Source organism: Castanea sativa, chromosome 10 (genome assembly GCF_040712315.1).
Source record: "Castanea sativa cultivar Marrone di Chiusa Pesio chromosome 10, ASM4071231v1".
In the NCBI taxonomy this organism is placed as follows: Eukaryota; Viridiplantae; Streptophyta; class Magnoliopsida; order Fagales; family Fagaceae; genus Castanea; species Castanea sativa.
Genome location: NC_134022.1, coordinates 40,089,230 through 40,116,845, shown reverse-complemented (window position 1 = coordinate 40,116,845; position 27,616 = coordinate 40,089,230). Strand labels below are relative to the sequence as shown.

The 27,616-nt window shown below is 33.4% G+C and overlaps 2 protein-coding genes across 2 annotated transcripts; one reads left to right on the top strand and one right to left on the bottom strand.

Annotated features, from left to right (window-relative positions):
- Window positions 1-9,793: 9,793 nt before the first annotated feature.
- On the bottom strand, window positions 9,794-13,800 carry LOC142614306 (signal recognition particle 9 kDa protein). Its single transcript, XM_075786897.1, has 4 exons — window positions 13,598-13,800; window positions 13,336-13,404; window positions 10,603-10,696; window positions 9,794-10,085 (listed from the first exon to the last, which is right to left on the bottom strand). Exons 1-4 carry the CDS (start codon window positions 13,667-13,669, stop codon window positions 10,009-10,011), a joined length of 312 nt encoding a protein of 103 aa, XP_075643012.1. The 5' UTR covers window positions 13,670-13,800; the 3' UTR covers window positions 9,794-10,008.
- A 4,963-nt stretch (window positions 13,801-18,763) lies between these two features.
- On the top strand, window positions 18,764-23,651 carry LOC142612859 (GABA transporter 1-like). The gene is made up of 7 exons (XM_075785031.1): window positions 18,764-18,972; window positions 19,802-19,924; window positions 20,847-20,941; window positions 21,056-21,242; window positions 21,368-21,498; window positions 21,705-21,920; window positions 23,045-23,651. The coding sequence occupies exons 1-7, from the start codon at window positions 18,795-18,797 to the stop codon at window positions 23,438-23,440; spliced, it is 1,326 nt and encodes a 441-aa protein (XP_075641146.1). The 5' UTR covers window positions 18,764-18,794; the 3' UTR covers window positions 23,441-23,651.
- Window positions 23,652-27,616: the final 3,965 nt, after the last annotated feature.

Genomic DNA, 27,616 nt, shown 5'->3' with positions numbered 1-27,616 from the left:
ATTTATTTTCTTTCCTTTTGAAGATGTGGCAACTAGTGGCTTTTTAGAAAAAAATTTAAAAAAGTTATTACATAAGGTGAAGGAATATATATTCAGTACTTTTGATAAGGAATAATTATTCCTCATTTTGAGGAATAAATATTCATTGCAATAAAAACATAACGAAACAACCGAATAGTTATGTCATAAGAATATTTATTACATTACAGTATCTATCTTAGTTTACCAAACGTACCCTTAATTTTAAAAACATTTAAGCAAGGTGGAGGATAACTATTCTCCTCTACTCTCTCTCTCTCAAAACTTCCAAGCATAGCACCAATAATTAAACTCCCTATTTTTTGTACACGTCCTCTCTATTGAATGTTTAGATTACATCACCTCTTATAAGATCAAATTTCATATTTAATACTTGATTTTTTTTTCATTTTTGTCATTCTCTCTCTTGTGTTTTTCCCCCTTTTCTTTTCCACACTCGTGTAAAAGTTTTTACAAGATTTTTATATTTATATATGTTTTCTTTTTATTGTATGTTGGAGTGTTTTCTTCTACTTTTTTGTCTGTGGAGATATGTTTTAGTATTCCCAAAACTTGCCTGAGATTTGACCATTAACTCGAATGCAATGTAAATAGTTTCATTCAATTTGTAGATCAGCAACAAATAAGAGGATTTCCCACTTAAGAGAATTGGGTTGAATATCAATTTGATTGACAACATAACCAAAGAATACTTTTAGTAATAATTCATAAGGAGACCCCTTTTTTTAAGGCAGAAGATCATATTTTTAGGATTTCATTTTTGGTGGGGGGGGGGGGAGGGGGAATTCAATAGTTATAATAATGGGTTTGATGATCCCTTAAAACAAAGTGTTTTACAAAGTTAACGGACTTGGAAAACATTTTTAAAAACTTGTTATAAAGAAATAAAATTATTTTCTTAAAACTTGTTATAAGGAAATAAAAATTAATTAATTGTTTTGATAAAAATAATGTCAATATTTTAAAAATAATTTATTAATAATGACATAGGGGCAGGATAAAAAAAAAAAAGAGTAGAATATATTGAAAAGTCAAGAAGACCCAACTGTTGTCACATGGGATGAGGGGAAAAGAGCCTAATACTTGGGAAAAAGAAAAAAAGAAAACAGAAAATAAAGTGAGAAGACAAAGAGAGAGAGAGAGAGGCCAAAAAAGCAATAAATCGGAGGACTTTTGTTTTTAGGTTGGTTTCAACTTTCAAGTGTCTTGTTTTGTTTTGTTTTTTTTTCACTATAGTCTATATGTGCGGCATATTATTATTATTATTATTATTATTATTATTGAATATGGAATATGGAATATAGGTAATGTCAAAATGTCCGCTGCCTGAATCAAACAAATAAATATCATCAGTGGGACTGGGAGTGGGACCCGACCCCACAACGGTACTCCTCCTCAGAGATAGAGAGAGAGAGAGAGAGAATCCCAATATAGCCGTTGCAACAATCAACGAATGCGATCACGACACGTGTAAATTAACTAGCCCAAAGTCTGAAACGTTCCCCAAGGTTTTTTGTTTGACTGCTGGCACTGGCAGTGAACTCTCATTATAATAATAATAATAATGAATTAGCTATATACGTATGGATGTATATATGTCTTCTTTGCCGCTTGCGCTGTGCGAACACTGTGTTACTGTTAGTTCGGTGACTGACATGGGCCTGGGTCCCACTGGGTCCCATCCTCGTTGACTTTTTGCTCACTCTCTCTCTCACTCTAAACTTTAACGTTTAGCATTAGCGACGAGGAATTCATTTCCCTTTACTTAATTAAAATTAAATATAATGCGGGAATTTGGAGTTATTCCTAATTTACTAGGCTACAAAATTGGAGGATAGAGGCATATTAATATTATATATTACTAAATCGCAGTACCTGACAGCTTTTTGCGTGACCATAATGCCCTCGTAAAATAAAATGTATGAACAACAATCAAGTTTTGTTTGTGTCCGAAGTGGTGGCTCTTTGTTGGAAGATTACAACATTGGATTTGGATTTGGAGTTTGGCAAGCGTGCACACTTTATTTTACATCATTACCGTCATCCTTATACTCATAAATATTACTACTACTACTGCTGCTGCTTACCAACAAAAACACATATACTATACTATACTATACTATACTATACTAGTAAATTTATCTAGGACTAGGAGTCATAAACATTAACATATATATATATATATATATATTAAGTATTAATAATTGCAGCGAAGAAGAGCTGTCCCAATATTACACTCTCTTTTTAATTTTTAATTTTTATTTTTTATTTTTTATGTCATACCTAACCTAATACTAAATTGAATGCCGATTTATAAGTCATAACATTTAAAATGTTCTTCTCTTATTTACATGAGTTTAATTAATTTAACAGAATGCAGATTTAACAAATTGTCCAATAACAGTTTTATATAACTGCTAATGAATATATGCGTGTTAATAAATTAATTAGACTTCTATAAAATTTTGTGCTTTTCTTTTTAACATGGTTCTCAATTTGATGCTATCTCTTACATCCAATATCATAATTGATTTGGTGCATTCTTAACTTCACTTTTGCCTCAAGATTATCATGTACTGTATGTATAGTTTGATATCATATTAAACTAGATTTATAAAGTAGAATTCGATTCCTTAATTGCATTAATAGGAACCGTGATGTAAAGTCCAACTATTTATTATATAAACAAAGCACAATTGATTAGTGTTTTAAGAGTTAATACGGTAAAATTGATCTTACAAGATTACACACCATTACATAAAAAAGCAACTATATTATACAAATTCCCCACCAATATAGTTATCTTTTTTTAAATTTTTTTTTTATACAAGATAAAATTTATACTCTAACCTAATCTAAGTGTATATGTGTGTAAAACTTATTTTTAGAGACTTGAACCTCGGCTCTTGCCCTTCATACCCCACAAGCATTTATTAAAATCATACCAAACAACAAATCATTAACTTATAAGTGTCTCACTTTAATGCATGGTTCATTAGTTGAGCCGTTGGATCATGATTCGACCTTGGTTAAATAATACATTAAAGAATGAAAATTTGTATAAAAATATGGTTCAATTAACAGTTGCCCTTAAAAAATGAATTATGTTACAAAAGTTTTGATATCACTTTTATAGCAAATATAAAAAATGAGAAATGCTAAGTCCACAATATTTTTACAACCAATCACTGGTGGTTAGTTATTATTGGTTCAAATTTGAATTTAGCACTGAGATTATTTTTTTAACCCGACAATAACAACTAGTAACAACTTGCCACTTAAAATTTGTTGTAAAAATATTGTGAACATATCATTTCTTATAAAAAAAATTGTTAAAAGAATTAATTACTTATTTTTTCCTATAAAGTTTCTAAAAATATTTTTTAAATAAATACCCTTAGAGCATCTATTAACTTTTCTAGATAAAATAAGCTTGTATTCAATTTAAGCATAAGTATGCAAGTATATCAAATATTAAAATTAATAATGTAAGTGCATAATTACACCTGGACCCAAAGACAACTACGGGCTCAGGCCCAATAAGCCTTAAACAATGAAATTTGTAGAGTGTGGGCTTGAAACCTAGGTTAGAAGTACTGAGAATTTGATAACAGGCTAAAAGTTACAAACACTTGTAAAAAATAAACGATAATTGCAAATAGACCTCCTCGGACGTGAGTCGAGGACTACTTCTGTATTATTTCTCTTTCTTTCTTTAAAGGTTACAAGTCTTAATTTCTCTCTTAGTTACCGACCCCTCATCTCTTTGGCCTTCACCCCCCTTAAATACTTCATTCCCTGATGCCTTTTGGACAGTGACTAGAAGTTTCAGCCCTACTGTTCAGGGGTCACTTCCCCATTAATGCGGCCAGGGAGGTAGGTGCAGAGTCTTTAATGCGGAGGTGGTAGCCTTTGCTCTTGATATTTTCTTTAACACTGGTGCATCTATAAGGTTCAGGGCCTCCCCCTCTTAACCAACAGTCTTTCCAGAATTCTGCCTTGACCTTTGTAGTGAATCTCCGAGTCCTCTTGGAACGGTCCGAGGAGGAACTCACCCTCGGCTATACCTTCGGACCCTCGGCAGTATCTTCGGACCCTCGGCATATGGGCCGATTCATAGTACTAACAAATTCCTAGCTTATGAACAGATCGGCCCTCCTTGCTAGAGCCCAAAGGCCCACATGCCCATTCGGGTTTTTTTACTCCCCCACAAATAATATTTTTATATCTTTTATCTCAAAAGAAATAATAATAATATATATATATTTGTAAAAAATTAATCTAAATATAGAATTGGATGATTTTTATATAAAAATTACTTAAAGTAGTAGGACTCTTGAATTGATATTTTCGTTACTTGTTTATACAGTAGTTTAAAATAAAATGATTTGAAAGATCATAAATATTAAAAGTGTAAAATTGATGGAAAATTTGTTCTTTATTCTAAAGAACTTAACATTAAAAAACTGGACACATTTAATTAAACTGTGCTTTTCTGTATTTGTCTAAAAAATCAACAGTCTTGTTTGGGTTTGTTAATATTAAAATAAAAAATTTGGTACTTTCTCCGTCCCATTTAGTTTGTCCTGTTTGAAAAGTCAAACTTTTTAAGGGAACATCATTTATTATCTTGTCTAACTTTTAAAAATGTATTAGTTTCCAAAACTATCCTTAAATAAATATATCAAAAAAATTGAATTTATTTTCAAATGGAGTAGTTTTGAAAATTAAATAGGGGTATAATAGGAACATTAGTAAATTAATGACTTTTATTATTAGAAATAAGACAATATTTTAGGATATCCTAAAATAGGATAGAAGACAAACTAAATGGGACGGAGGAAGTATTTTTTCATAGAGTCTCCCAAAAAACTTCGCCCTTTTATTATGCAAAACAAATCAAAATAATATGTTAAATTAAACTAATGCTGATATTGTGCAATTTCAAAGCAATAAACGAATGGTATAACCGTCCGTTTGTTGTTGAAAGTCATAATTAATAGACGGAGGTATTGTCCTTAATTTCTTTCTCTTTCCATGTCTATTCTTCTACGAGAGACATGGTAGGTTCTATTAGGGGTGGCAAAATTTGACACGACCCGCGAACCCGACACGACACGACACGAAATTAGCAGGTTATGGGTTGAGGCTTAACGGGTTCGTGTCATATTCGGGTTGACACGACTAACCCGTTTAATAAATGGGTTGGGTTAGGGTTGAACACATAGAACCTGTTTGACCCGTCTGACCCGTTTAATTAAATGATATTTTACCAATATACCCTTCAAACTCTAGGTATATAAACTTATTAGTTGTTGTGATTTATTTTCTTTGACATATTGTGATTGATTATTTGTGATATTGGGATATGCTTTAACTTTGAATGATTATTTGTGATGCAGTTACTCGTTAGTTCTAAATTTTATATTAAAAATATTTATTTGTTTGTTTTTTCATTAATTTTTATTTTTCATTTTGATAAAATCTAATAAACAGGTCGACACGACTGACCCGTTTAATAAATGGGTCGTGTTAGGGTTGAGAAATCTTGACCCGTTTAATAAACAGGTCGGGTTAGTGTTGACCTATGTAGTCGAATACTCATAACTTGACACGACATGAACCCGACACGCGAACACGAATTGCCACCCCTAGGTTCTATGAACTATGAAGCACGCATGCTATATATATATATATATATATATATATATATATATATATATATATGTATGTATATATTAATAATATGGAACAAAAGAAAAGACAAGACAAACCAGGGACCTTTTCTTGGTCGGTAAAATTTTACTATTTGGTCAAATTAAGTTTGGATTAATGTTCTTTGAAACAATAATCCATATACATGCCACACCTAAATTAATGCAGAAATTTCAACATCAATAGCTAGTAAAGAAGCCAAAATTTCTTACATTGTCGAAGTGACAAAGATCATGCCTCTTTACCAAACTTGTCTAGCTACTATTCACAACTTTATCAAATTCTATTTTATGTAATATGGAGCTTAGTATTTAGGACATGGACCCAAGACAGTTGTCCATGAATAGCATCAAGCTGATTTATTAATTAATTGGAGCTGTTGGATTAAGATCCACAGGTCCCTATCAAAAGAAAAAGAAAAAAGATCCAAAGGTCAAGGATCTTATATATATAGTCCGTAGATACTGGATAGATCATTTGAAAAAATTAAAAAAAATTAAAAAAAAAAAAAAAAACTTTTTTGGGTTCTTATTCGAATGGCTCTAGTTGGTTAAACTTTCTTTGTGTCAAAAGCACTTACCGAACTCATTGACAAAGTTGTTCCAACATTTTTAGCATGTGCAATATTGACCTCTCTGTAAATTATATCATGTTTATTGTCGGGGAAGAAAAATGCAGATAAGGCTAGCCATATGTTGTTAACCAATAACCATTGTCTCCACATGCCACCCAAAATGTTTTCACTATGTACTGATTCTCCATCTGGATTATTGAATCCCTCTTGTCTCAGTCATGTAGAATTTGTGGTATTTCGATTGGACGTTGCAATTTCAAATTTTTTTTTATTATATTGAAAAAACAAATCATTAATTGTACATTTTACTATACAAACTAGGATAAGAAGTTTAGGCGACAAATATTCCATAAACCAATGTATGATGACTACGGATAGAGAAATTATCTTCTTCTTTTTTTTTAAACAATAATATCAACTTTTATTCACATAATAACTCATGAGTGAATATTATGTGAAAAGTTAGTGGGTCAAATTATGACAAAAGCGACATAAAAGTGAATTATACGACATTCAGTTATTGAGTTGTTACATGGACGAGTTAATAATTGTTAGAAGAAATATTTTGTATCATAGATACATCATTTCTCATGAGGATGAATAAAGCCAAAAAATAAAAATAAAAAATACATAATTTTCAGCAGGAAGGTACATATATGCATTACATAGTTATGTGTGTTTGTATTATTCGAAAAGTAATAGTAGGGTTGTAAAGGAGAAGAGATATCAGTTTGTACTCAGATTCAAGATTTCAATGACACAATAAAGTCCAAATTAATTAATTGAGAACTATTTGGTTTGTCCATATGAAATAAAGGATAACTTTATTGGAGTTTATTCTTTTTTTCCAGCGCAGGTTATACACATTACACAAATATCCTTATTCTAAGAAAAAAAAGAATTCTTCACTACACACATTGACATGGCAGCTTTATTTATTCCTTCTTTTGTTTTTAAAAAGGCTATATATGTCTAATGCCTGCACATTTGATTTAAGATGATCAGAAATATATATATATCATTTTCAGGAGCAGGGACATATTGGATTGTCTAACGTTATGTTGAAGCTAGCCAGCTACCTCCAAAGCATAGGGATGGATGGGGTGGCATATTCTGTTCATTCTATTCTTTTAATTTTAAAACCTATGCTCTCTTTTCTTTCTCTTTTTTTCAAATCAATCATATTTTTCCTCCTCTTTGTATTCCTTTATTTATTTATTTATTTATTTTCCTTGAGGAATCTCCAAAAGTGTATAGTTGAGCTTTGTTTTTCACTTTTTTGCCCTGATTTTCACCCTTCTTTGGCGGATTAAGGAATTAATAAGTAATTAAATTAAACCCTCCAGCCCACATGTCCATAGTCAATAGTCAATAGTCATGTATAGACGAGTGTCTGCAAAGGCAAAGGGAATCAAAAAATCAAACTCTAGCTCCTAAACTTAAAAGAGAATATGGTGCAGCTAGCTGCTTGATGCCAAGATAGCTAGGGAGCTCCCTGCACCTGGTTACCCCACCCATGCCTCGGAACGTACAGCCCATTCATAAAGAAGACAATGCACTTTGTCCTTGCTTTCGTTTGCCCACCATAAAACATTCTCTCCATCTCTTGCTCTCTTTTTATCTTTTTCATTTGAAGAATATTTTTCCTGGAGCTTTTTGTTTTCACTTTTTCAATTATCTTTCTTAGCGAAAAATAAAAAGGGAGTAGAATTCAATTCACAAGCTTTTTGTGGCACATGGAATTAACACTTTACTTTTTAATGGCCTAATAAAGCAAAAGAAAAGCAAAAGTAACTGCTTCGGGATCTGTTTAGACATATATATCATGCTTTTGAGGTACCCCATGATTATTTAGGACTACAACAATGGGTTGTAAAACATGTTTACGTTTCATATAAATAAAAAAAACATGTTTACGTTTGGTTTTGGGTCCTTTATCTTTATCTACACTCTGCTCACACTCACACAGACTTGCCCTGAAATCTTTGAGATTTTTACATAAAATTAAAAAAAAAATTGTCTCATCTCCCACCAAAATCTAGTGCTTTGTCTAGCAGTCATGGATTTTGATGGATTCAATGACTTTATATTCAATCTAAAAATGGCTACACGCCATACAAGAGGAATATATGTTTTTTTTTTTTTTTTGAGGAAACAAGAGGAATATATGTTAGTGTACCAAATTGGGAGTAATGCAATATGCTAGTCCAAATATGGTTCTGATTTTTTTCAAGTTTTAAATAAACACAAAGTTAGATTATTTCTTTATAATCTTTCCTTCCACTCTGCCCGATTACTATAAAGATGCCCTTTTTTTTTCAATAATTATAATTATTTTCTATCCCTATTCTCATTGGCAGAATTATAGCAGGTAAGCATTGCCTCATCATCCATATCATGTGGATAGCTGACGCGTAAGCTCATATACAAAACTTTCAGTCATTCTGGCCATGTTTCCACTTTTTCTTACCTACCTAAAAATGCACGCTATCAAACACATTAAAATGCACTAGCACTAGGAAATGAAAATATCAGGTAACAGCCCAGTGTACTGTGTACACTTTATGCCTGGCATGTCAATAATCTTAAAAACAATCCCATTTGCAAGACCAAGAATCGTTCTCCAACGACAGGGTCTGTTCTTTGACCAAGCAAATTTCATGTTTCAGGCCGGGTCTTTTTTACCCATGTAAAGCAATAAACTAAAAATTAAGGCTACATTTGGTAACGTTGTTTTAGTAATATTATTTGTATTTTTTGAAAATACATATAAAAAAAAAATAATGTAAAAACACGTGTAATATTGTTTAAAAACTAAAAATTATTGCTCAAAATTCCATACTGCCCCCTAAATGCCTTTATAAAAGTCTATAAGTGAATCATTTACCAATCTCTCAAAATCCATTCCATCAGAGTTCGAGACCTTTTACAACCATGGACATCTCAGTAAGTGTGCATTGGTCAGAGAACTACATAAACAAACACTTGCATTGCATATGCATCTAATTTTTTCCGTAACCCATTATTGCCAATAATGGCAACACCAAGATTACGTTCCTCTTACAACTAGTGGAGCACAAGAGACTGACACAGGGGAGAGGGATACCCTACTCTGTTCTGTTCAAGTTGCCAATGCCTGGCCATCTGAAACATCTTATTCACTAGCCATGCCAATTTAGTTTTGGATTTTTTGATATTGATAAGATATTTTGTACACCACATATTGAATAATGGGAAACTGGAAAACATTTATTATCAGAAATATCTTAATTAATGAACGCTCAAAGAGATTGCACATTTTATTCATGTTGAAACTACCATATTGAAGAAGCATAAATCATAGTAAAAGATAATAGAACTACTGGAAGAGATGTTAGACATGGTGGCAAGTGGTAGCGAATTGATGCCAACCATAAACCTGGCATTCTGGCAATTGATTCAGAAAGCTTGAAACAAGAAATTAAATGACTGCACAAGAACCGAAATACACAAAATGAAAAGTATCAACAATCTTGTATGATCAAACAATCATTAGGGGAGAGAAGCATCTATAAAATTCCCCCAGGAAAATTTCAAATTTACTACGGCTTTAACAAATTTTCAGGACAGTAGATTTTGCATATCATCCATGATATCAACTAAAATTTGTCCAAAACCTATATGTCTAGTAGCAAACAAATTTATTGTTTTCTTCCCCTACCCTTCTTGGTTGGCTGTGCATCTATTTGTTCCTTCCCAGTAACTTCTGCTACATCCGCTGCACAATGAGAAAGCAGAACAGGTTTTAGTTAGTACAATTTGAGATCACAAACCATAATCAAAATCAATGATATACTGGGGGAAGCATAATAACACGTTCAAAATGCCATCCATACGAGCACTAATTTGCAGTTATAAAATAACAGATGTTGCTTCAACTGTTTGTACTGTTCCAGAACATTATGGAACTTTACAAGCATGTGCATCGACATCTCATGGGGAAAATTGTATATGTAAACAATTGCATTTTGCAGAGCATTTGAAACCAGTTTCTCTACTTTGAGTTAATTATTACAAAAAAAATATTAGGGAAAGATTTAAATGTCATAAAACATATACTAGTTAATGTTTTGATAACGCACAATGAGACATCTATTTTGTAATTCCATTTCTAAATTTTTTGTGTTCAACTTTTACTTCCATGGAATGCTCCAATGCACCATAAATTTCATAAAGAAGCTTAGAATAAGATTATACCATCAGAATTATTGAAAAAAGGAAGAAGAAGATAATACCTTCAGGACCCCGAGCCATCAAAGTGAAGAATATGTTGTTAAGCTTCTCCATCTTCTTAGCATCCTGTGCCTGGTCTGTCTTAAACTTGAGACACTGGTGAAAAAACAAAAGAACCCATCGTATGAGTAACTGGTTACTAGATAAAAAGATAATTTCTGATAACAGGAATGTTCAACAATATGAGTGAAACGCAGGTTCTCCTCAAATCCAGGACTACATCATGTGTGCAAAAACATTCCAAATCCAATATCTAGCACTAAGTTGACTAAATCCAGGTTTATGATGCATATGCTTCAAATAATGCATATGACATAATTTTTTCTTTTTTGATCATTCGATAGATGGGGGGTGGGGGAATTTGAGTCTTGGACATCTCCATTAGAAAGACTAGAAGGTGTCAGTTGAGCTACAAGGCTTGTGGCTTAAAATTTACCTTCACAACATAAGCAAGCATAGGTTATTTTCTTCTGACACCTCAGAACCCAGAAAACCTCCCAACATATATATATATATATATATATTGGACAAAATACAAAGCCACAACCAATTTTCAATTCCCAGACAGATATCAAGATTCATCAAGAAAAGAGAAAAGAAATATGTCCTCTAACCTCCCAGCACTATATATTGGACAAAATTCCAACCCAAAATCAACTCTCAATTCCCAAACAGCTATCAAGATGTTATATTAAAAAAATCAGTACCTGGACATGATAGATCTAGGAAGCACGGACATGGGTATGACAAAAGCAATTTCTAAAAAATTATAATATGACACAGAGAGTACGATGCACCAAATGAAGCGTCCACAAGTTGATAAGCTTTCTAAACTAGTTATTCAATAACAAAGGTGATACTTTAAAGAAGATAGCTTATTTTAAAGTCATCCTATTTATTTATTTGGATAGATGGATTTATTTATATTTTAAATGACTTTCATCTAAAAATCTACATAAGTTTTCTTGACATATATTCTTTTTAATAATTCAATAGAAGGTGCCAGTTGAGCTACAAGGCTCTTGGCATTTTCTTGACATATACTCATCCAATCATTCTTCTAAACTTCTAAGAAAGTTGTGCTCCTAAGCAAAAACAGTTGTGCATTTTGAAACCATTAAACATGAAGACTGTCAAGCAAGGTACAAATAAGAAAATTATAGCCGACAAACATGAAATTGGACACTAGCAAAGAACCACCAAACATACATCACATTATTTTGTGAGAAACACACTAGAAGGTCTCAACATTAGCTTCGTTAAGGATTCCGTTAATTTGAGAATGACTAATTCAAGGTTTACCACTTGAGCATACTAGTAAGCTCTAGCTCAAATGGCACCTCCTCACCTTGTAAAAACAAATTGGAGGGTGAGATCTTGGGTTCAAAATTCAACTGACGCATCTATAACTTACCAATAAGAAAAAATTATGAAACTGGTAGTTTTTGGGACGTTTTTCCATTCTATCACTCAGGTTTGACATTCCCTTGAGCACAAAACTCCAGATAACAAAGACTAACTGTCCCTAAAGCTAACTCTATAGGTTGATTGTAGAAACACCATGTTCTTCTCCGTAGTACAAGCTGATAATCAGCTGAGCCTTCTCAACACAAACCAATTATGACCATATTGCAGCAATAATCCTTTTTCCCATCAACTCTTTGGCATTGATCACATTACAAAGTGTTTACAAAACAATCTTGAAATTAATGCTGCAATGATCAAATAAAAACCAATCATACTGTTTATCTTCCGTCACTTAATTTGATTGAATTTAAAATCTAAACCAACTTATGATACTATTTTTTACATGCTTGGATGAAAAGGGAAGACTTGAAGGTTCTAAACTACCTGATCTATAAAATCATGCCATTGAACACTAGCCCCATTTTATTTTAATAAGTAAATATTGCATGAATTAAATGAAAGTAATGTAACATTCCAGTGTAATAACTAGCTCTAAAATTCCAAAGATGATATATTCATTCCCACTCAAGTGGGGGAAGAGAGTACTCTCTTCTCTAATCAGAAGAGAATCTCTAGAAAGTCCCTCCTGTTGCATGAATCAGTTAGTTATCAAGTCAATCTCCATGCCTTAAACTCCAACTATATTGAATCTCTAACAAGTGCAAAGCACTACGCAAGAGACTCCTGACTAGACAGTGACGATTATCAATCACCAATTCAACTCCATTCCTCACTCTAGATATAATTTACTGGTCTAACCCTTTTTACTTCAAAAAGGAAGTTCAAAAAAACACACACAAATCGTGTAGTAACCTATGTCACGGTCGAATTTGAGATCAACACACACAAATTGTGTGGTAACCTAAGTCATGGTGTTAAATTTAAGATCAAGCATCAGACTCCACTCCCATTGTTTGTTGCTTTGGACAATACCGAACCCTCAAAGCACCCCTAATTGCTTTACACCCTAAATATACAGCAAGATTCCATAATTGAACCTAAAATCTAGCATTCGATTCAACACATATAGAATTCCAATCTTTGATCTAAAAATCATAGCATTCATGACTAAATAATTGTTGCAAGAGATAATATGTTTTTTAGTCACTCATACGGGTACAATAAACCCAAACACATAAATATTATTTGAATCACAGTAAGCTTAAAAAATAGTGATACTCCAAAAAATTTGATCTAAGATAACACATAAATAAATTAATATTAAAAATAATAAAAATAAAAATAAAAATAAAAGACAGAAGTCAAACCTCTCGATTATCAGTGACCTTGAGAACCAATTTACCGTCGCAGTGCCGATACTTCATCACATACCGCGTCTACATCCCCCAATTTTCATTTTCCAAAAAAGAATTAGATTAACTATATCAGTCAAACCCTAAATTATATGATTTCGTTTTAAAAATAATATTCAAGCGTTGGCTTACTATGCAGAGTTGCAACAATGCTTATCAGGTTTTCCTACAATTTTCTTGGGAAACAAACAGAAGGTGGAAGGAAGAAAAAACGTACAGAATCGGGATCGGCACGGAACAACTGTACGGATCGCTCGACGAACTCGTCCCAAGAGGTAATGTAAACCATTGCGCCCGCTAAAATAGAGAGACTGAGAAATCCAATGAATTTGCAGAAAAAACCTAACGAATTTGTGTGTGCGTTTCTTTTTGGGGTTTAGGATGGGTTTCAATCAATAAAGAGTGAGCTGTGTTGTGTATAAGAGCTCTACATATAGGGTGCTGTCGATTGAAGTGTGAACCTTGGGGGAAAAACTGTTCACCAACTATTTCTTATCACGGCGGTTACTTATCGAAGCAACATGTATAATGGCGCCTTATCAAATCGGCTTTTTGTTTTTTTTTGTTTTTTTGTTTTTTTAAATCCCCATTGGCCGAAAGCATTTGTTACATCTAATCTAATCTAATCTAGTCCTTCGATGCTACACACGGAAAAGTCGCCTTTATAGTTAGTAGTATTGTGGAAAAAAACGACGTCGCTGTTTGAAGTGCTACAAGGGGAATGGTTTATGCAATTTCTCGTCTAATCTCTAGAAAGAGAAGGTATTAGGTGAGAGTGCATAGGTCTCACGTGTTAGTGAGACAATGATCTTATACGTCTGTCTCACCCAAGATTTTTTTCTCTAAAAATAAAAACAACTATGATTAGGATTTTTTAGACTCATAAAAGAATTCAATTTGTACTTAGGCTGCGTTTGGTTGGGTGTAAAATATTTTTCGAGTGGAAAATAATTTCAGGTGAAAATATTTTCGGTAAAGGAAAATATTTTTAGGTGTTTGGTGGCATTTTAAAAAATACTTTGAAAAATATTTTTAAGTGTTTGGTAACTGATGATGTCGAAAATATCACCAATAAGTTGCGAGCACTCTCCAACTCGAATCAAACCTGCAAACAGAAAACAAAGAGACCTAAAAGAGAGCACCGGTGTGGTGCCGGCCAAAAACCCTCCGAAGATCAAGTTAGAATTTCTTTTCAACCCTAAAGTGCTAGAGTTGAGTTAAATGTGCGTACCTTGCTTTGTGAGGGTTTTGGAGTATATATAGTAGCGTAGGGCTGAGATTCTCGCCTTGGTCAAGTAATCCTTTCCTTCTAGGAGAGTGACTCGTGAAATTTTGTATCTCTTAGAGTTTTTTTCCTTATAGGAATTTTCAATCAAGGCTTAACGTGTAGCGCAAGAGTTCTTCATATACACGTTGGCGTGAATTACAATTAAGGCCACGTCAGCCCTAGTCATATAGTGTGACTTGAGGTAACCCGGAGAAGGACGGGGGAAATTATGTGCATCCATTCTACCTGTCCGTCCACTTCGCATCCGTCCTCATTGGTCATATCACTCGTCACCCTATCATAACGATTTTTACATGTGGTGGTACCGTCATGTTTGTTTTATCCCCCATCAGTAACATTCTGAAAATGCAAAATTTTTACTAATTTCTCACATTTTCTCAACCATTTTCTCACATTCCAAACAAATTTTATAATAGAACATTACAATCCATCAACTTCTAAACAAACAAAAATTAAATAAAACACCATGGCCAAATCATTTGGTCAAACTGAGAGAGGGAGGTGAGACAGGGAGGAGGAAGAGTGAGATCGGTGGGTCACCGATCTCGCCCGGCGAGAGCTCGACGGCGCGAGATCGCGCCTCGATCTTGCCCGGTGGGAGCTCGACGGCGGGCCTTTAGGTTGAGGACGGCGTGATCTTGGCTTCACCGGCGTGATCTGACCAATTCGGCTTTCTCTCTCTCTTTTCTGGTGTGGGTCGTTGCTCTCTCCCTCTCCTTCTCTGTTTTCTAACGGAAAACTCTATTTGAAGGTAAAATAGACATGGAAAATGTTTTACGGGTGGGGAGGGTTTATTTTACGGTCAATGGTTTTGATTTTCCGTTTGACCAAAATTTCAGGTGTTGCCAAACACCCACAAATGCTGAAAATATTTTTTGAAAGTTATTTACTGTTGAAACAAACGGAGCCTTAGACATGTTAAAATGTCAACTCAAGTTGAAGTTCCTAAACACATGTCACAATTTAGGTACAACGAGGGGGTAGGGTAAAAAAAATTTACTCTTAAATTACTAGAAATAGAGTATAACACATTATTAGAATCCACAACATTCAAAGAGAGGATAATTTAAAAAAAAATAAATGTTGTATAAGACAAAAGATACAATATATTCTATCTGTTAATAATGGACTTTCTTCCATATGGCCTTATAGTTATAGGTTGTTTAGGCAAAGATTAACTCAGCCCTGCTTAGGGGCAAGGCATATTCGCAAAATGTGAGGGCAAGGCAAGTTAGGGCAGGACGAATTGGAGGTATTTTTTTTCATTTATAATGAAATGGATCCAGTATTAATGTAATAAAATGGATGAGCAAATGCAAGAATATAAAAGAGTTATTAGAAACAAGTATTTCGGAGATAAAAATAAAATATATAAACAAAATCATATTATATAGCCAAAACTAAGTGAAAATCCAATTAAATTTCTAATTTTATGTCATATGTCCTATCTAAATTTTTTAATTTAGATTAACACCTAACATGAAGCCAAAAAAACCACAATGAGGAACCTTATTAACCAAAGTAAGAACATCTTACAAACACACTTTTATAATTGGACTCAGTAATCTCAAGCTCTTCTCTCTCTTAAATGTTTCCTCTATTCATAGCTCTCCAGCTTCCTTTACTACAAGTATTAAGTATTAACACCATTGCCACGATTGAGGAGTCCAAAGAAAAAGGCTTTAAAAGCGAAACCTCACCTGCTCCTCTCAATTCCATACCCTCATCCCATGTCTCCTCTGTTTTCTCTCTCAACGTCCACCAATTCAATACTCACACCGCCCTCTCCTCCTTCCATTGAATTTCTCAGAACAAGCCTACTCTCCATCGCTTCACATTCTCATACACTACCATTTTATTAATTTTCCGTCTCAATCATCAAATTTTGCCATTCATCCTATGAAGTTGCTTTCGTCTCGGACTTCTTATGCTGGCTAAATAGCCAAGAAAAAGGTAAAATTTCAGTTTCAGTTTACTCCTAACGTGCTGTGAATGAGACTTACCAAATTACTCCAAACGAGCGAAAATAGTTTAAGTTTTGTATAATAGGTTCCACTTTTTTTTCTTTTTCTTTTTTCCTTTAAACCCTTTATTGCTGTAATTTTCCTTGAAAATAAAAATGTAGAGGTTTACCTATATTATCAATGCCAACCTTGCCACTGCGTAATATTCCTCTGTATCAGGAGATTCTTTTGATTGTTCTTAACGTGGTAGTTGAAGATACAATAGATGGCTTTGTGAAGACTTGATACAACAACTGCGAGGATAATTTTTTTTTTTTTTTTTTTTCAATTGTGTGTGGTCTATTTAAGGAAAATAATGTCTGTATCGGTGAGTAAACTAAATTACATAAGACAAGCTAATGAGTGCCATTAGAATAATAGTTAACAATCTATCTAGAGAAAGTTTTGATATCACTTTTATGGGAAATGAAAAAAACTGTTAAAATGTTAGTTACTCTTTTTTCATTTTAAATTTCTTTTTTTAAATGAATTACTAACCATTACTTTAAAGGCATCCGTTAACATTTTCCTTCATTTTATACCAAAAGATTGTTCCCAATGAGACAAAGTGAGGGAAGTGGATGGAGTGGATCCATGCTTTAAGCTTGGGAAAGCATCTTTTCATAATTAATCTTCCCTTAATCTTGAAACATGATTTAGACACCTCTAAGGCCACCATTCTCTCTCATGGACGATATAGTACAACCTTCTTAGGAGACCTAAATAAATTTTTTTTTTTTTTTATTTGAAAAAAGGCCTTATAAAAAATTTGGACCTTCTACAAGAAGTGACTATTTACTATTTAGTTTTACTAATCCTCTTCTCAAAAAAAAAAAAAAAGTTTTACTACTTCGTTAATGCTGTTAATTGCTTTAGTATGAGTATTGTTGGTTTCAAAAGTCAATTTGGATTACAAGATTCTAAACAGTTCCTAAGAATTTATAAATTTAATTGGATTTGTTTGTTTGTTTTCATCCCATTTATAATGCTTAATGTGAACATTGAGATGACAAATTCATTAATCACTATTACTATTGTTGAATGTTTTCATACATAACACGAGTTACGTGCTAGTATATATAAATATAGAATATATGAAAAAAAAATTATATATTAAATTATACACACACATAATTACGTCCAATTAACAAGTACTAATCAATCATTAAAAAACATTTTATGATAATTTTTTTTAAAAAACTATCATTTTCTATAAAAAAGAGTTCTTAAAATAATTTATTAATGGATACCCTAAGGGCTATGTAATTTTAGATTTTAATTATAATCTGTTTTAGTTTGATCCTTTGATGTGTAGAGTGTACCTAACCATATTCCCAATTAGATCCGCTCAACGTGACCTGTTTAACAGGTTGAATCATAGTGTATTTTTTGGGGTCATAGTCACTTGTAGTTGTAGAGCTCGCATGGTTGAAGCCTTGAATTCCACACTTCGACATTTCTTAGATGGTTTGTCAAACATCTACTCGTCTGCTTTGTTTCGTAGTGACTTCTTTTTTTTGGGGGCCCAAAAGTGCCTGAAGTTCACACTAACGACATATTTTTTTGAAGATCTTAGTTTAGTCAAGCGACTACTTTTTTTTCTTTTTTTTGATAAACAAGCAACTACTATTAATGAACTTAGAGTTAGTGCCAAATTTTATATAGTTTTTATGAGGGCATTTTCATTTTCTATATGGACGGTTACGGAGGGCTGGGTTTTGATTTTCTGAAGATTTGATTTTTTATTTTAATTTGATTTGATTTTTATTATTATTAATTTATAATTAAATTTGTGTAATAACAATTTGAGGGTGTAAATAAAGCATTTCAAAATTAAAATACAAGGAAAGATTGAAAGAGTGCACAGCATGAGTACAAATTTTCTGTATTATTTTTTGTATTTTATTTCATGTTTTGCTAATTATAACTTATTATGTATTTATTTAATTTTTTTTTTTATAAAATAGTAAAAAAAAAAAAAAACGAAATGTATTCAAAAAATTTGTATTGGCAGGCACAATTATGAGTGGTATATTTTTTGGCACGTGAAAGAAACTATAAATAAAAGTAAATCTGCTTTGTTTTCAACTCCAATAGTCAAAGTAGCTGACAATTGGCGCAAAATGCATTCAGACAATATTCCGAGCACGCCACCAGCAGCAGCAGAGAAGCAAGAAGAAGAAGAAGAAGAAGGAAGAGGGACGTGGAAGCACGCGGCTTTCCATGTGGCCACAACAATTGCCACTCCAGCTGCTTACGCTCCTTTGCCCTTCGCTCTTGCTTCTCTCGGTTGGCCTCTTGGTCTGTGAACTCTTCTCTTTGCTTCCCTTAACATCTTTTTTTTTTTCCTTTTTCTTTCGTTTTTTTTGGCAACAATTGAATTGAATAAACATGCAAAATAATTTTAAATACACAGAGTCCCATATAATATAATTAATTACAACAAAGTGTGTGTGTTATATTCATTATTCATATCATCCATCTCCATATGGCAGAAATCATTAATTTGTTTCATGGTCACAACGGTGTGGGACCGACAATATATATCATAAGAGATATTATGCAACCTCGCGTGCGCGATGCCTAAAAATATCTTCTAATCTACGAGATGACACTATTCAGCTTCTATTAGCAAAATATTATACTATAACAAGAATATTGTTGATCTTGATGATAATGATAATTTGGCTATAATTACGCTACTTGATTTTCTACAGGGAAAAGAAAGTATCGTCTGAACTGAGCTAAACTTAATTTGCAATTTAGCATTATACTATAATATTGTTATTGTCGATGATAATAATAATTTTGCTATCCATCCTATAAATTCCTAGCTAGGCCTTACAATGGAAACCAGACTCCATACATCTAACTTAGTTCGGGTTAATATGTATGAATATATATATATATATATTGTTTATATTAATGCTTTAAATTATACTACTAATTTTAGTTTTCTTGTCTAATTTTCATTATTTGCTTAATTCTCTCTATTTTATCTTTTACTTTTTTTTGATGATTTTTATCTTTTTATGAAATCTATTTTAGTTTTTACCTATACCAAAAAAAAAAAACTTTTATTGTATAGTGGATATGTTGTTACAATTAAGTTGCAACTCCCTGTGTCCAGGTGTGACTAGTTTAGTGAGCGGAACATTGGCAACTTGGTATTCTAGCCTTCTGATTGCGTCGTTATGGAAATGGAATGGAAAGAAGCACATTACATACAGAGAACTTGCTGGGAGCATCTTTGGTTGGTATTTTCTAATTTCAATTCCACTTTTTAATATTAATATTAATATAAGAAAAGAAACAACCGTGAGTGTGAGTGAGTGACATCAACAACAAGAATATTATAAAGAAAAGATAAAAACTTAAAATTGTTTCAAGGTCAGCTTTATGTTTATGATAGACCACTACTTAATTTTTTGAGTAATTAGAAGAACTCAGATAAGATATCCAAGAATTGAGAAATCTAGAAAAAAGAAGGAATTCAGATTTAATTTTTCCCATTTCAGCCGTAATTATTTAGAATGGCATGACTGACTTGTTTGAGCATATCATACTTGTACTTGCTTGTTAGATGTCTGCTATTGTAGCTAGAAATTTTATTGTCTTTGAGATTGTTAGATGCCTGCTATTGCCACAATATCTGAGAAAACTATTATTAATTATCTTCTAGTGGCTACTTGTACAATGTTTACAATTCAAGTCCATTGCCATGGACATGTATATGTGTATAGGGTGAAGATGAAGTTACTCCTGATGAAGATTGCATACTCCTTTGTCCTTCTAATTCTTCTATATAGAACTTTTGTATTAAAGCTTTGTTGGATACATTTCTGAGCATTAAAACATTACCACTTGATTCCAAATCCTATTCCCTAGCTGAAACGTAAGGCACAACTTGTTTTAACTTGATACCTACCATTTCTCACTGGATGAGCTATAGCTTTTCTGGTCATTTGTTTTGAATTATGGCAATTATTTTCCTTAGTTACATGTGATGCACTTGTTTTTCCAACTACAGTGCTTACATACAGTTAAAATATCTCGGTATTTAGAATCCGAACCTGTGTTTTAAGTTGGATCTTTTAACTGTTTAAGCTTGTATTGCTTTCTCACCATATGTATTTCTGCTTATTTGACTGGAATTTTTTCTCTGATTCTTGAAGGATTCTGGGGTTATTGGTCTATTGCACTTTTTCAGCAGGTGGCTTCTTTGGGCAATAACATTGCCATTCAAATTGCTGCTGGGAGCAGCCTTAAGGTTAGGCAGTCTTAAAAATGAAAGATTATCATGATATGCGTTCCCCCTTATTTCTTATTGTTTATTTCTTTCATTTTTTTTGGGGGGGGGGGGGGGGTCTATATATGTACACAGGCAGTTTACAAATACTTTCGTGAGGATGGTTCCTTAACCTTGCAGCATTTCATTATGTTCTTTGGAGCCTTTGAACTTGTTCTCTCTCAGCTTCCTGATATCCACTCATTGAGATGGGTAAATGCATTGTGCACTTTCAGCACGATTGGATTTGCAGCTACAACCATTGGTGTGACAATTTATGACGGTGGGTTTGTCATGTTTTCCTTTGCCTGCTGCATCATAGCTTTATTGCCTGAACCAGCATTTTCCATAAAATTTAGTCTCTTCATAGTTTCATCTCTGGCTTTATTTGACTTCATGTCCTTCTAGGTAAGAAGACTGACAGAAACTCAATAAGTTACAGTTTGCAAGGAAGCTCCTCTCGTAAGACCTTTAGAGCCTTTAATGCTCTTGGGATAATTGCGTTTTCTTTTGGAGATGCAATGCTTCCTGAAATACAGGTAACATGTCATAAAAAAATATTTTATAAATTCAGGGGTTTTCATTCTTATTCTTATATTGATTTTTTTTTTCCATCTATTAAAAGTCAATTTTTATTTTTGTTTGGCTTTTGTGTACTGGTAGATGAACTAAGGGATAATATTTTTGAACAATACACATTCTTAACAATCAATATGGTGATTATAAACAACCATTTGTTTTCCAGAATACCATGAGAGAACCTGCAAGGAAGAATATGTACAAGGGTGTATCAGCAGCATACACTGTCATTATCCTGAGTTACTGGCAACTGGCCTCCTGTGGATACTGGGCTTTTGGATCAGAAGTTCAGCCTTACATATTATCTTCTCTAAGCGTTCCTGAATGGACAATTGTTATGGCAAATCTCTTTGCTGTGATACAAATATCTGGATGCTATCAGGTACTCTTTTAAGGTTTTCAAAATAAAGAGTTGCATTTAATGTAACACGCTTGGCCATTATAGGTATTCATGATAGTAGGTCTCTGTTTGTTGCTCTCTTTTTTCTTCTTCGTTATTTTTTTCTTGTACTATTTTTATTCTCAGGACAGAATTATAATTTAAGTTTAGCTATAAAACGAAAAGAAGGGTGTGGTATAGATTTCAGAATACACTAGATACAAACATTTGAAAACTCAAAACTTCATTAACACCAATGCAACGTGACAAACCTTTCTCAGTTTTAAGGGGTCGTATGATAGGATAGTTTAAATAATACTTTTCAATTTTTAAACAATATTACACGTATTTTTACATATTTTTTCACTCATATGTATTTTCAAAAAATATAAACAACGTTACCAAACGACCTCTAAGTATCTATAAATAAATCCCTAAAAATGAGAAATTCAAGCCTTGTTTGGTAGAGTAGTTAGAACCCACATTTTCACATTTTGAACAACATTATACATATTTCGACATTTTTTATCTATACGTATTTCAAAAAACTACAAATAACATTATTCAAAGTTTCAAACTACTCCTCTTAATAACCAAATATTCTTTGATTTACACCCTAGAAATCAGCAATTTGTGAAGTACAGATCAAATTGCAAAAATAGAAAAATGTGATCATTCTAATACATGCAGTCTTGAAAAATGTGAGCAGTCAACAGAACACAAACTTTCTCAATCGTGACTTCTTGTACTCTCTCATTTAGGGTGTTTAGTAGATTAGTTATAATATATTTCCACACATTTTAAATAACATTACTTACATTTTCACACACTTTTTCACCCACACATATATCAAAAGCATTCAAACACCATAACTCAAACTCCTCTCCCAAACACTCCATTTTTCTTTTATGGTCTTTTCTTAAGTGATGCATCACCATTCCATCATAATTTGAATTTCAAACTTCTTTTTGTCTATGTCCATGTCAAGCGAAATTCTTGCAATGTCATGTTTTTATAATGGCATCTTCCCACATTTTTGTGATTACTTCCTCTCTTGTTTCTGCATTAGCCTTGTTTTTAAACGATTATGAATTCAAAGCCTCTTTTAATTGAATTTTTTCTTTTAGATATATTGCAGGCCAACATATGCCTACTTTGAGGAAAAAATGCTGTCCGGCAAAGCTACTGGCCGTTTCCCCCTGAGAAAATACCTTGTCCGACTTATTTTCACTTCCATTTACATGGCTCTTATTACTCTTATTGCCGCGGCCATGCCCTTTTTTGGGGACTTTGTGTCCATCTGTGGCGCAATTGGGTTCACTCCACTGGATTTTGTCTTCCCTTCTGTGGCATATTTGAAAGTGGGAAGAATGCCCAAGGACGCCAAATGTCGCCTTTCAATGCAGCTCCTTAATTTTGCAATAGCTACCTGGTTCTCAGTTGTTGCAGTGTTGGGTTGCATTGGTGCAGTCAAGTTTATCATAGAAGATATCAAAACCTATAAGTTCTTTTATGATATGTAAGCATTTACATTGTTATAACATTGTATAATTGTATTCTCTTACATTGTTGTATCATAATTTCAATGAGTTATGTAATTCAAAATAAATATCATAATTTCAAGAATTAACAGTGGAAGAGGAGGGGGTGTTTGATATTTTGAATTTCGCCACAGCAGCGGAATATGTCTCGCTTCGACAAAATACAAATAAATGGAAAAGAACATTTCCCACTATTCTTGGAGTTAAAGACCATCTTAACAAGGTTTCTTTTCAATTTCAAAAGATCCTTATGAATTATTACTTTCATAGTACACAAACTAGTATGGTATGACTACAAGCACAACAGACACTGACACAGCAGAGCATGGGTGACCTACACCACACAACCAACCTTTGGGCAACAAAACAAAGTACAACCGCTCCTATGATCAAACAACAGCCTACTCATCTCTCTTTCAATAGATAAGAAAATAAAAAAAAAATAAAAAAATTCAAGTTTAAAGTAAATGAATAAGCAAACATTTAATTAGTTACCTCGTAAGGATAAAATGTTTGCTTCTCAAATTTTAGAAATACTCTCTAAATCCATTAATTTTCTTATCAGTTGAAATCATTGAGGACAAGCATTGTAAATATGATTGTGATTCAATACAACATCCCAGATTATAAACTAAGTTATTTGAAAGAATAAATGATCTGGCCCAATTGTAAATTCATTCAGATAGACCACATAATCATGCAAGAATCCAAACAAGCAATACAAACCTCTTTCTTCCATTTTCTTTTTCTTCATCGTCTCACTGACAGGGATCTTTACAGCATATATACATCAAGTCTGGATATCTGTTGCAATTTTCACCTTACCAAAGGCACCACCGCCAACTGTTTTTTCAAGCTTACACTTTGTTCAATAATTGAGCCATCCATTTCTTATATAATAAGCCCAGTTAAAAAGTAAGACAACATAGAAAAATTTACCAATTCACAAGATATGAAGTTTTAGGATTAGGAGTATTGTTAGCCTCAATTAGTCTGAAGCAATTTATGAGAAATTTTCGTTTCACACTTTCACTTAGTTTATTGTTACAAACTTACAATCAAGATAGTACATACAAACAATTTGAGAATTATAATAACAGAGGCATTTTATGTTGGCTAAGATAGAATCCAACGGTTCCTCAAAAAAAAAAAAAGATGGAATCCAACAAGTTCGATGAGAAAGTAGAAAAGTGATAACTAATTAATTATATGGAGCAAAATTTGTATAGTTAGCTGATATGTAAATGGTTTGTGCATAATTCTAACACAGATGCTGAAACTATATGCTTACATCACTTGATGTATGTTAAAATAATAAAAATCACCCTAAAATAAAAACTTTCTAGATGGAAAATTCATTGTAAGACAAATAAACTATGAAGCACGGGTACGTTTTTTGATTCGGGTACAAATGCGGAACTCGGCAATTTTTTAGAAAGTAAGTTGCGAGTGCGGTGATTAAAAAATTATTAAAAATAATTTTATTTATATTGCTAAGCATATTTTTTCACATTATATTAGGGGTGACAAAATTTGACACGACCCGCGAACCCGACACGACACGACACGAAATTAGCAGGTTATGGGTTGAGGCTTAATGGGTTCGTGTTATATTCGGGTTGACACGACTAACCCATTTGATAAACGAGTTGGGTTAGGGTTCAACTTATAGAACTCGTTTGACCTGTCTGACCCGTTTAATTAAATGAAATTTTACCGATATACCATTCAAACTATGAGTATATAAACGTATTAGTTGTTGTAGTTTATTTTCTTTGTCGTATTGTGTATTGTTATTGATTATTTATAATATTGAAATATGTTTTAGTTTTGAATGATTATTTGTGATATAATTACTCATTAGCTCTGAATTTCATATTTAAAATATTTATTTGCTTATTTTTTCATAAATATTTTTCTTCATTTTGATAAAATCGGATAATCAGGTCGACACGACTAACCCGTTTAATAAATGGGTTGTGTTAGGGTTGATGAATCTTAACCCGTTTAATAAGCATGTTGGGTTAGTGTTGACCCATATAGTCGGATATGTATGAATTGACACGACACGAACCCGACACGCGAACACGAATTGCCACCCCTACATTATATAAACATATACCAAATATAAGGGCAATAGTATATTAACTTTTGAGGGGGAAAATACATTTTTAAACCATATAATTTAGGGGTTCAACAAATAAAATCCTATAATTTCAAAAGTAACAAATAATTGTGAATCAGGAAAATAACAATGTTATAAGATTTATAATAATAATAACAACAATGTTATAAGATTTTGGGAGTGAGATTCTGAAAGAGGGGAGATGGAGAGCAGAGAGCAGAAAGTGATAGACCGTCTAAATCGTCCTGATTCAAAGTCGATATTAGTCTAATCGGTTGGTATTGATCTGAATCAATTGGTTTTGACTGGTCAATTTAACCCAAATCGAGAAACAGGAAAAAAAAAAATCCGATGCAGCACCGACGTGCGGGCAGCGGCGTTGCCCACCGCACCTCGTGTTGGGCCGCGTTGAACGTCGGTGCAGCACCCTTGTAGCCGCGTTGATACTTTCCAACTAATAAATAAATTAGAGGGCCAAGCAACATGATCAAACAAACCCATTTGTAAATTATATGTAGTTTACATATTTAGAGCATTCTTATCAAACCTTTCAAATGCAAAAAAATTTATTTTTTTTGCATTTGAAAGGTTTAAGCCTCTCCATCAAACATTTCATATTATAAAATTTCTGCAATTGATGAATAGTGTCATTTCAAATATGAAATGACACTATTCATTAATTGTAAAAATTTATATTACTTTTTTATTCCGTGAGACCCACTTTTATATTAGAGAGGAAAAATAAAAAATTAGTGAAAATAATAAAAAAATAATATTTAAATGAAATTGTAAAAAAATTAGAAGTTTTGATATAGATTGTTGTGGGGGGTAAAAAGATCCTGATGGGAACATGGGCCTTTTGGGCCGTGTTAAGGAGGGCCGACCTGACCCTGGGTTTGGAAATTGTTAATACTATGGGTCGGCCCATGCGCCGAGGGTCCGAGGACCCAGCCGAGGGTGAACTTACCCTCGGACTGACACCAGAGAACCCGGGACTTCATGGTACAGGTTAGGGAATGACACGGTCAAGACCAATGGTTAAAAGGGGTGAACCCTTGAATGCCCCAGAAGCACCAGTGTTGAAGAAATGTCAAAGACAAAGGCTGCTACCTCCACATTAAAGACCCTGCACCTACCACCCTGGCCGCATTAATGGGGAGGTGACACTTGAACAGTGGAAGGGAAACTTCTAGTTACTGTTCAAAGGCACTAAGAAAAGAAATATCTATACTAAGGGAGGAGTTGGGGGCAACACGTGTATAAAGTATTAAGAAGAAGAGTATTTAAGGGAAGACCTAGAACAGAAATGGGGACGGAACTTTTTGTAACCTAAAAAGAAAAAAAGACAAAGAGAGAGAGATAATATAAGAACAGCTCTCGGCTTACGTCCGAGGAGGCCTATTTACATTACTCTTTGCTGTTTCCTAATACTGGCAATCTTTAGTTTGTCATTTAATCTTCACTCACTTCTAACCTGGGTTTCAAGCCCACTCTCTACAAATTTTCATTGTTTAAGGCTCATTGGGCTTGAGCCCATAACTGTTCTTGGGTCCAGGTGCAATTGTGCACTTACAATTGGCGCCGTCTGTGAGAAATCTAGTCTGGAAGTAGTAGAGATATTATGGCAGGCTTAGGCTCTCACCATGCAGAGTCACAAGGATCACAACCGGAAGATTATTTCGAACGTCTTGAACGTCATAGGGATCGTGAGGGAAGCGTCCATACAGAATACCCAGGGGATAGCCATACTCAAGGAGGGGGTAGCACTACCCACGATGAGGGCTCTAAATCCATGCAGAAGGAAATTAATCGTTTGAAGAGGAAGTTACGCCGTGCTAAACGTAAGGTTTCTCCGTCCTCATCTAGTTCTTCCTCAGAGAAGGATAGGGGAGTTGGCTACAGTTCAAGGTCATATTCCCCCACTAGCGCAACATCCTCCGGCGAGGAGGACGACCAATCAACTCGCAGACGTAAGAAGCTTCGTTCTAGGGGCTTAGGCAACGATACCATGAGTAGAGCGTTGCACCAACTCT

Bases quoted from the DNA above. Each gene is read 5' to 3' on its own strand.
- LOC142614306 (XM_075786897.1), bottom strand. From the start codon at position 13,669: ATGGTTTACATTACCTCTTGGGACGAGTTCGTCGAGCGATCCGTACAG. The intron at 10,697-13,335 runs GTTTGACTTCTG...TTTTTTCACCAG, and splicing joins AGGTCACTGATAATCGAGAG to TGTCTCAAGTTTAAGACAGA. The intron at 10,086-10,602 runs GTATTATCTTCT...CTCATTGTGCAG, and splicing joins GATGGCTCGGGGTCCTGAAG to CGGATGTAGCAGAAGTTACT.
- LOC142612859 (XM_075785031.1), top strand. From the start codon at position 18,795: ATGCATTCAGACAATATTCCGAGCACGCCACCAGCAGCAGCAGAGAAG. The intron at 20,942-21,055 runs GTTAGGCAGTCT...ATATGTACACAG, and splicing joins CTGCTGGGAGCAGCCTTAAG to GCAGTTTACAAATACTTTCG. The intron at 21,243-21,367 runs GTGGGTTTGTCA...ATGTCCTTCTAG, and splicing joins TGGTGTGACAATTTATGACG to GTAAGAAGACTGACAGAAAC.